The sequence below is a fragment of the Toxotes jaculatrix genome, chromosome 5 (genome assembly GCF_017976425.1).
Source record: "Toxotes jaculatrix isolate fToxJac2 chromosome 5, fToxJac2.pri, whole genome shotgun sequence".
NCBI classification, from domain to species: Eukaryota; Metazoa; Chordata; class Actinopteri; family Toxotidae; genus Toxotes; species Toxotes jaculatrix.
In genome coordinates, this window is record NC_054398.1 from 16,785,662 (window position 1) to 16,796,959 (window position 11,298).

An 11,298-nucleotide genomic window follows, 5' to 3' on the forward strand; every position below is an offset into this window, starting at 1 on the left:
ACATTTTGTGATCAAGCTTTTTTATAAAAAAATAAAATGACAACCAATTCACATTACTGATGATAAATAACATAAAACCTCACTCAGATAAAATAAAACAAATACATATGTATAGGTATATATATTTCTTACATAAAATGCGAGTAAATGTAAAAAAATAAATAAATTAATATGCATCCCTCAGCATCAGAGTACAAAATAATTGATCCAAGGTGAAACATAAAACTGACACAATCCCTATATTTCAAAATAAGGAAAATTAAAACACATTCTTACTACACACACACAAGACTACTATTACACAAACCCATTTACATGTTGTTAACTAGCACGCTCCCTGACACACATGCACGCGCACATATATGCTTGAGCAACGGTCACAAAATGACGTGGTGAACACCACAGTAACGGAAACCCAACGTCTCTTACCAAGTTTTTTTCTAACATCACTGACAACTGAAACTCTTAAAAACATTCAACTGAAACTCTTAAAAACATTCAAATAACCTTAATTCTACAAAATATTAACTACCGATACGCGAACAAAAATATGTTTACAGTAACGTTAAAGTTGCTAATTAGTGTAATTAAAGACCGGCAAAAACACTGGAACAAAGCCGAGACTCGTCACCTCATACACACATCTCCCAAACATCTCAAATCATTTTAAACATTTCGCTACACTTTATCTTTCATGTACATGCAATACTGAACAATAACAAAGTAACATTTGATATTACCTGTGGATCAAAGGAGGAGGACACAAGTTAGCGTATTCCGCTGGCGCTCATTTATTTCCAACTGCGCCTGCGCGGAGCTCCCTCCCCACTAGACCCACTACACCACACCGTCTCCTGGCAACCTAGTATCTCTACCTCAGACGTAAAGGCTGAAGAATATAAATCAATCACCTTTGCAGTGATTTAATGATTTAAAAAAAAAATAAGGGGTGTTTTCTTTTTTTTTTTTTTTTTTAAATACTATTTATATGGCATTTTTTCATACCTACTACATGTGCACCATGAGGCTCTATAGATCAGTCCATCCACTGTCCTCTTGAGAAATGCCGTTTCCTGGGCGCTTTGATCTATAAAAATGAATGAGGCAGTCGGCATCCACTGTTACAAGCAGCAAGGAACCCCCTTCAGAATGATACAGTTAGAATATTTATAGTCCTAGAAAAATGTCTCTCTTTACATGGTTGTATAATGAGGAATTCAATCGATTTAGACATCTTTTTTTTTTAAAGTTGATGTGGAGATCAAATCCCACTTTTCCAGTTCTTTTGTTGATATGGGGCCATAATCTCAAAGAAAAGTGACTTATTGCTTTTACACTGATGTAGACATTTAAAGACACACGCACAGATGCAAGTTTGCACTGCTATTGTTGTTTGGACATTACACTGACTTACATCCATTGTGGGCTGCCTAACCCTGACCTGTGGCTTCATTAGGACCAGGTCCCCATGAGGACCACTGGTCCAGACAAAGTTGGTGTTTACACCAGAAAAGGTCCCCAAGTGGCAACAAAAACACGTACACACACACACACAAACACACACACACACATACTGAATTCTGTTTAATCTGTAAGATTAATGGGGAGAGAAGTTTTGAGAGAAAAGTACATAGACAGTTGGAGTGATGTCTCTAGTGAGAGTAAATCTGTGTGAGCATCTCTGTCCCTTTCAGTGTAATTCACAGTCTCTTGGTCTTTGACAGCGATGCATGTCAATGTCCTGCTGCTGTGGGATTGGAGAGGAACCATCTGGCTCTGATGCACTTCTGAGAATAATGTGTAAATACTGTCGACGGGTGCCAGAGGGAGTCCTCAGAAGGGTGTTTTTCAAGCCAAAATGAAGTTTAAGTGCGAGGTTTTGGTCTGGTTCCTCTTTAACATATAAAACTATATGTTCTATATGTTTTATTTATTTATTCTTTTTAATATTTTTTGTTTTATGAACTGACTGGAGAGCACTTTAAATTTCGTTGTACCTGTGACAATGACAATAAAGATCTATTCTATTCTATTCTATTAACACTGAATCTGTGCTTGCTAGGGCAATGTCATCTGCAATGAAATTAGCTAACGAAGCTAAGGGAAATATCTGCTTGACGCAGACCAAATTCATCAACAAGTCAAGTCAGAAATCCTAATAAAACCAATCACTGATTTAAAACTCTAATAGTGAATAATCTTACTGTTTTATTTAACAATTAACATAAAATATGTAGCATGTAGCCCCACTGTCTAGTGCAGTATCCCATAAAAAAGCATTCATAGGCCACATTCATCAATTAACCATGTGTATAGCACCCGCAGCAGTGGCTGCCTTCCCATTTGAATACATTATGTACCTCATGGACCACGGCTGACCAACCACATTAGATTTGGCTATTAAGTGTGATAGATTTCTTCTTAGAACACAAAAGATGCTTTGTGGTTAACAAAGCTAAACTACTCCATGGACTTTTCAGACAAGTATCTTGGTCGCATTGATTTGTAAAATCTCTGCACAAGTGGGCGAACATTTGCACCACAATAAGGAAAAGCAAACTCCGAGGAGGCAGAGAGAGAAAAACACTAAAATCAAACCAACCATCATATTTATGCACATTTCTTATCCCTGAGCACTGGGGATATATCATTATCTGACTGAAGCACATGAAATCAATGATAGTGCTTCAATGCACATAATATTTTACAAGTGATGGCAGTCATAACTAAATATACCTTGTACACACAACATCTATCTTTATCACTCTCTTTATTTGAAAGCTGTTATTACTGTAGCATATAGTGACCCTGTGTGACAGACTTATTAAATGTGATTAAATCACAAGTTCTGAAAAGTACGCAGAGATGGAGGCAAAGAGACGAGGTCATTTCTCTGCAACTTTAGAAAAGGAAAGTCTACTTTTAAATCCAAGAAACCCATAAGATTCTGAAAAAAAAATTATATAGTTTTCATTAAATAATCTCATAATATTCTACAGTGATTTGGTTTCCCATTTCATCTCATACTATGCCGTTCTTTTTACAGCAACATGTATTATATTTGCTGAAAACTTCAACCAATAACATCACTACTTTCACAAAACACAATACTTTACTTCAGTAGACTAAAATGACTAAAGACATACTGTTCAAACCCATAAGTAGAGCTCCATCTATCTGAATTGCTTTTGCAAATATTGCCTCTGTCCCTGTTTTATTGAGCCTAATATTTTTTCATCATTTAGGTTTTTTTTTTTTAATTTACATGGTGAAAATCCTACTGAGAACAATGTTGTTTTTTTGAGATGAATCCTACTGACAAAATAAAATATACACAGTGGCACAGAGAAGACAAACACAGTACATTTCAATAGAAAAAGAGCAGAAGGCAAGGCAAAAAACAAAAACAAAACAAAAACCACAAACACAACAGAGAAAGAACAGACCAAAAGAACCCAAATATTAACAGGTACATGTCACACTCCTTTAATGCCCTCAGCTGCTGAATGAAAAAAATTAAAATAATTATTTGATGACGTGATTAGAGAAACATGTTCAAGACCACATTCCACAAACACAATACACAGGCATCAGAGCACCAACCAACAGCAACAATTAATCATTCATCACTCTTTTGGGAGAACACAGCCTCAGCTCAGAATGCTCCAAATCCACATGTGATAGATGTAGAAAGAGACACCATTTGAAAACAACAGTCAACAACAAACATCCTGTTTAGCTGTTTCATCTGTGGTTCACTACCAGTGCGTCCTTGAGATGACTGAAATCTAAGACACCCCAGGACTCCAGGCAGGTCACAGGGTACGTCTGGTCTCAGTGGGACAGTTGCCTCAGGCCGAGGAAGAGGATGAAATGTTTTCTGGCTACAGCAGGTGGACACCAGCGGGTGAAAAAACAGGCGATATCTTTCTTCAGCCTTCACCGCCGCTCCCAACACAACTTACTGAATATCTCCCACCTCATCGCCTTCTCTTTTCTGGCCACAAACAGTCCAACTCTTTATTTTCACCACCTGACCCATATACAAAACTGCTTCCTGGTGGGTGCTGCTCCAGAAACGAGGTCCAAGCCTTTGATTCAGCTCCAGATCACTGGCTGAAAGGCTGTCACTTCAGCTTTAGGCCGCTCAGCATCCCACGGCAGCTCTTCATCTCCAAGCCTGGGCGACACACTTTTTATCACATTCACACATCCTTCGTCACGTGACCAGCCCATTCTGCCCTCTCACCAGCTATCGCACCAGGGAACTGGCTTTTTTATGCAAGCGCAAATACCTCAACTCAAACACAACAGTGGTAAAATAAACAGCAAATAAACCACGGCGTTAACTGTGTTGGAACTGAACAGATGTTTATGTGTGCTTTTCAGCCCATGTGAGCCAAAATATGATGGCTGCATCCACTTACACAAAGTCTACTAAAACTCACATCACCTATCTGTGCTGGGTGAAAGTAAAATTTACAGTGAAAGACAAGAAAACATGCTGAACCATTTACACGAAGGAAAAAGAGGGCAGATTTAATTTAAAAATTGGCACGCATTCCTCATTTCTACAGATGAAAGCTCGTAAATGAAAAAGCCTGGAATCATGCCTGGTATGGAAATCTAAAGTTATGAATAATGCCTCTGTCTCAATCATCAAGTCTGTTTTAATAAGGTGGATTAGCCCAGCACCTGCAGGCTGAAAAGCACACACGGCTGCACTCCTAACCAACCAAGAGTGGGACAAGAGTCCCTGCGGGCGCCGAACCTCACATCCTCCCTCTTGGACCTTCACCAGTCTGTAGGAGTGAGCAGCGACAAACAGCTCAGGCTTGTCATTTATGCCCATGAATCCACCTCCAATGGGACGGCGCCGCAGCGAGAGCAGCTGATTTACGCACAGTTGCTAATCAGTTGAATGGCTCTCTTGCTAATGAAAACTCATAGATCTATACAATAACACTATTGATTTGATTTTAGCTCCCATTACTCATTCCTAAATATGCAATAGGCAGTAACAGTTAAATACTAATGGGAACAGACAGTTGAAGAATCTGGGGTCAGAAATGTTGACACAGAAAATGCAGCCTGGGTCATTGCTATCTCTACCCTGTATGCACATCCACCATTTCTCTCTAGACATAAATATCACAAAGGAATAAATAAATTATTCCCTCCTCGCTGGCCCCTCCAGCATTTAGCTGATTGCAGGATGGACACTCCTAACTCCACCCACACATCCAGCTCTGGTAGCTGAACTTAGCCCAGTAAACAGAAAGGCCACTAGTATGGTTTGTTTCAGCTTGGCATTGATTCATCATTCCACTGTACAAGTCATAGGCACCAGTCTAATCATGATTAAGACCATAACAGAGAACTCAGTAGACACAGGGGGGATGCAACCATCCATCCATCCGCTATATTCATCAAGCAAAATCACTTCCACTTCCAGCAAATGAGAATGAATTCATTGTGACTTACCTGTTCCATTGGCTGTGTTTGCTAAGAAGAGAGGATATAAAGCTGAGCAGCTTTGAGATAGATGTACATTGAGGCAAAACAGATTCACAGCAAAGTCTTATGGACTACCTGGCTGTGAACGCCTTTTAGGAATAAATGACTCTAAGTGACTGATTGTAGGTTTAGAAGTTAAGTGCACTCACCACTGGAGCAATCCAGCCCGCCCCATCCAGGCTCACACTGGCATGTATCAGGAGACACACAGCGACCATGGACACATTCCTCTGTGCACAGAGCTGAGACACACAGAGACGTTCCCTCGTCAGCGCAGTTTATAATTGGGTTAACGCACACACGCACACACACACACAAACAGTGTAAAACATCATTAAACCATCAATAAACAGCCTAACGAAAACCACCAAGATAACAGCTGAACGAAAATGGCCCATAAAATTGAACACTCAATATCTCTCTAATACCATCAAGGGACTAAATCTTAGCCATGGCACTCATATTCAACATCCATCTTCACTACCTGACACCGGGCTAAATGATTTCTGAGGAGATTGAGTCCTTGGTCAACATCTCGGTTTATCACGTAGCTTTACTTTGCACAATGAGCTGTTATCAGCAGCCTGAGCCATGAAAGAACAAGCTGTAAATCCCCTCTAATTTGATCAGCCAGTGCTTTGTCATATAGTGATGCTTTAATGTAGCAGGTTCAGGCACCGCAGTGTTTACTAAGTGTGCAGTTTTCTTGATCATTCATATTGAGCAACACGGCACCCAATTGATTGGGTCGACATTAGTATTCCTGGGAGTGTGCTCACAATAGTTGGAAGTTTGGTTCCGCTGGATAATAAAGTGACCTACAAGGAGTTTTTTTTTTTTTTTTGGCCACAGTGCTAGTTTTTTTTTGTGTGTGAAGCCAAGAAGGGAACGCATCACGAAAACGAGCACTTGCATGAAATAAATCTGTGGTAGCCAAGGTCATCTGGCCAGCAGGGTTAAGACAGACAGGCTCTTATCTGAGGAAGGAGACAGTCAGGCCAATACAACGAGAGAGAAACCCCACCTGATGGGAATCAGCAGTCCACATGGCCTGTGGAGGAATGATACACAATCCAAGGGCAGCAGAACAGACAGTCCATCCCCTTAACTGATCAGACCTCGTCCAACATTTCATCCAAGTTCTGCGTCTTTTTTTCTTTATTTTTTTTCTTGTTTTATTATCAAAACTTTCAAAAAAAAAAAAAAAGGCATGACGGCTGTATCTATGTGTACTATTTTTTTTAAACAACAAAAGGCCTGGGGTGATTTTGCAGCTCTGTGTGTAACACCATGGCACTCATCCTGCAGGCAGAGAGGTCAGCAGGAGCTGGCTGCAGGCCTGAACAGTGCTACTATAGATTATCACTCAATCAGGCTTCGATTAGGATCCACCGCCAGCAGGAGAGATGCAGCGGGAGAGGAGAAAGAAGAGTGAATCCCAGACACCCACAAGCCGGTGCTAATCGCAGAAATGCTCCCAAGGCAAAAATGGTAAACCAGAGATTGAAAGATAATTCAGGGCAGATTTCTGAGCATCAGTAGTCTGGCAGGAAACTGTCTAATTGCAGTAAGCCAGCAAAAAGAAAAGGGGGAAGAGCTCCAACATTTGTGCTGACGAAGGTGTGAGATCGACTACCTGTAATCAATGAGCCCACAGTATGCAGAGTATTCAAAGAGAAGAGTAGACGAATTCAATGTCACCACGATGAGTTGATTTCGTTTAGTTTCAATCAGCAAATTCTGATCAGCGAGAACAGGGAAATGCAAATGTGTCACATCCTTTAGGAAAAAAAAAAGAAATATGGAAATGAAGTTTTGAATATGGGAGAAAGGATAAAGCGCACCCTTCTCCTGAGATCTGAACCGGTGTACTGAAGGGATGGCATAATAAAGTAGGAGGTAGGTCTTTCATTTTAATTGAAATTCATGAATCACTCTGCTTAACTCATGTCTAAGGAATCTGTTGGAAAATTGAGTCTTTCATCTAGATAAAAGGCTAATCTAACTCATTATGCAGAGGTGTTATCAGAACAGGGAACAATGGAGCTAATTGGTGATTGTCATGCAGTGTTAATAAATTTAATATTCTTGCCCAGTCGAACTACAATCTTTTAAAATGTCTGAAAAATAGACCTTTATAGTCTGTACTCTAAATGTGTTAGTCTCCCTGTTTTAGAAAAGCTTAGCAGCACTCAGGAAAAAAAAAAGACCTACCTGCACGATCCTGTTTGTTTCTAATTTTGTAGTAGTAGTGTTGAAAGTGAAAAACCTGGCAAATTGTGATGTAGCTGATGGTTAAATCAATCTCAGAGAGATGCCTAAAGAACATTTCAAACAACTCCCTCTAAAGGTTCTTCCACATGCCTCTATCTAGCACCGAGATGATATATTTTAAAACTGTGTCTTTGAAGCATTAAAAAAAAACGCAACAAAGCCAAAATGAAAAAGAAATCAAAGGCACAGACTCCCTTTCTGGAGAAAAATCTCATCATCTTCCCAATCATCAAAACCCAAATGTGAAATGTGCTAGCGTAATACTCCCTGAAACTTTATCAAAACCCAACTAATTCTGCCGCCAACGTCACTTTTAGAATTACATTACAGCACTGGACAGGCAAGAGTCATGCGGGAGTCATCTGGCCTAAATGCTCTGCAAAAAAAGAAGGGCTCATAGCCCTGCAGAGGCTGTCAGCCTCTGAAGATATTACAAGCTGTTGTCATTAGTGAGCTCCTCTCACTTCCTCATGCACAACTGTAATAATCATGCTTATTAAGAGGGAAATGAGTTCCTCATATCCTCTGCACAGGCTAGTTACAGATTAAGGTAATGACTTACGACAGATCAAAGGTCACAGAATTAATAAAGACCTCTTGTCAGAAACTTCAAGTACTAATTAATGAGTAACAGATCAAAGTTCATGTGGGGAGCTTTGCGAAAATTAAACATCCAAAGACGGAATGAAATAAAATAACAAAAGAAAAACATCCTTAAAGAAGATGGTATTGATTTAGTGTCAGAAGTATTCTCCTTTTGTGTAACTGTGTGATAATTTTAGTTAATTCAAGGTCTTCACATCCCCAGACTCATTTAGCTGCTTCTCATTGGAGCTAATGTAAGTGCTGATGCAGTGCCACATAATAATAATAATAATAATAATAATTAAAGAAAAAAAAAAAAACACAGGCAGGATTAAAAGGCAAACACTCTTTTAATGAAATAGACTTTATGGGAAAAGCTACAGTAAACTAACAATACACAAGAGGAGGGATATTTTACATTCAGTAAACAACAAAGTGTCCGGAAATAGACGACTTGAGTAAATTTTGGGTTGATTTACTTTAACAAAAGGGAGCATCCTTTTTGTCACTGCATGCAAAACAGCTCGGGGAGTACAAATCTCTTAATCCTGGTAGTGAGAGTGAGAGTGCTAGGATTAAAAGGGGTGGAGCAGTTTGCAAAGGCAGCAGAAAGCGAAAGCTGCCCCCTCGGCCCCCATGAACTCACTCTCACCACTTCACCTGACAGAGGGGTTAAAGGGGAGGGTGGCTGCTTTCACTCTTGGCCTGACATGATATCAAAATAAAAACCAACTGTTCGTACAGAGAGGAGGCCACATATGAGAGGCACCTCCACAATTTGCAGATTCTCCTGGTTAACACCCTGAAAAGACTATTAATGAACAAATACCTCCATTGTCAGGCAAATGGTTAATGAATACATTATTGATCAATCTGCACCTCCCTCGTCAAGACCCCCAGCTAATCAGACCAGCTCTTATTCTGGGCTTGCTGGCTGGCTTCCCGGTGCTCTGCTGCCCTGAGGCTAGTAAAGCCTAGACAAGGACAGGCTCGGCTGTGGTCAAAGAGCAAACCCACATGGCTGCAGTCACTGTTTCAGAATCTCCCTCATGTTGCAAAAGATCTAGGAAAATATTAAAATGTGATTCTAATCTTATTTAAAGGGAATAAAACATTAGGTAAGGCGAGGATATCAAAAACATAGCTCTCAGAAGCTATATGTTCTGTCTTTATTTGGCCAGCGTGCAAAAATATTCAGTTTGATGTGTGTGAGTAAAAATAGAAATTGATGACCATTAATGAAGCTGTAAAAATGACAGTGAAGGATTGTTATCAGCATATTGCCACAGTCCAATTTTCACGGCTTCTGCTCTTTTTATGTAATTGAATTCCGCTGTGGTTTTATGGCGGGTGCTATACGTACTCTGTCTGTAACCGGGACCCTCTTGGCTCGTTAATTTTTCTCATTGTTATACAACTTCAATTATATTATTCTTGCGGGAAGAGTAAAGGAGGAAGCGGTCTATGGTGTAAAATGCTGTTCCTTGACGTTAAATCATGCTCAATCATCCTAAACTGAGTAAACTCACAAGGATGCAAACAGAGGAGGAAGAGGTGGGGTGTTATTGAATGTCCATGATAAAGAGGATCAGACTGGAGTCGGGGCAACAGAGGCGGGGGGGAAGTGGCGGCCTGGCAGGGAGTTGTAGCTTTATCTGCAAGCCACCCACAGTAACGATCAATCCTAATATTTACTCCTTTTCTCTAAATGTCTAGCAGACATAACCTGAAATGTCATCAGCAAGGACAAAGGAGTTAAAAAAAGATACTCACGAACACACAAGTCTCCGCTCTCAAAGTAACCAGGGCAACACTGCGAGCGGCGCCTATACATGGTCCTCACTCCCCGCCGGTAAGCTGTCTTATAGCTGATCCTGGGAAAACAGACGCACCAAAACAGCGACATGACGTAAAGAATGACCCTTTCTGAAGGTCAGGAAAACATATGAGAGGGAAGTATAACTTGTGCCATGATATTTTGTTGTTCTGGGCAAGTTTGTGAAGTACAAGAGAAGAATAAGAATTAAAAGCCAGTGGAAATTTGTGGAAAACACCTGCTACATAAAAGTCAGTATTTGGGAGGTGACGCTCTTTGTACTTATTTAGTTGGATGCCCACTATAAACGTTAATGGAGTAATTAAAACATTTACTATAAGATGATTACAGGCAGATCCTGGCTCTGAGTACTTCACTGTCAGCCACGTTAACAAGGTCGTTTACTGGGGCCTTCATTGATTTGGCTCAGATTTTGGGGGACAGTAAAGGTTGAGACACTGATGAAATAAATATGGGGACAAACAAGGAGACCCTTGTAAACTTGCCTGTGCCGTGTGCATTTAAACCAGTTGAGGATGTCCGTGCATCTGGTGTAATAGATCTGGTCAAATGGGTGAGCGTAGGATTCCTGCACAGTCACGGCGTAGCTAAAAGACAGAAAGGTAACGACACAAGTGGTAGAAAGAACTGTACCGTACATGAGCACTGTTTTGAGTTAATTTTACTTGACTATTTCATTTCATTTCATGCTGTTTTATCCTTCAGCTCCACTACATTTCAGTGGAAAATAGTGTATCCTAGTTTAGTCAACAAGTCCTCCTACTTAAGGTACTTTACTACATTTATCTGACAGCAAAATAATACATATTAAAAATCAAATTTTAATCTAACATTTTGAACGCCGCCCTTTTAGTTGTAATGAGGTGTTTTTAAAACACTGGTACTTTTAATTAAGTACGGAAATATAGCAGTGAAAGACACTGGTGCAATCATGGTGTAAATAGAGAGATAATAATACAGATTTCTCATACTACTTGGAGGTTATTTGGAGGGAAAAAAAAGAACAATAACAGCACATATGTCCAGTCAATGGATACACTCCCAATAAAGCAATACAATAACTTTGATATGCAATGGAAAGACTT

General features: G+C 39.9%; 1 protein-coding gene across 1 annotated transcript in view; it reads right to left on the reverse strand.

Annotated features, from left to right (window-relative positions):
• The window catches only part of megf11 (multiple EGF-like-domains 11), an 83,881-nt gene extending 73,631 nt beyond the window's left edge, over positions 1-10,250 (reverse strand). The window contains exons 1-2 of the mRNA XM_041038355.1: positions 10,150-10,250; positions 5,667-5,759 (exon numbers count right to left, since the gene is read on the reverse strand). Coding sequence (XP_040894289.1) covers positions 5,667-5,759; positions 10,150-10,210 — 154 coding nt within the window. The 5' untranslated portion in view covers positions 10,211-10,250. The remainder of the gene's footprint in view (positions 1-5,666; positions 5,760-10,149) is intronic.
• Between the last annotated feature and the right edge of the window lie 1,048 nt (positions 10,251-11,298).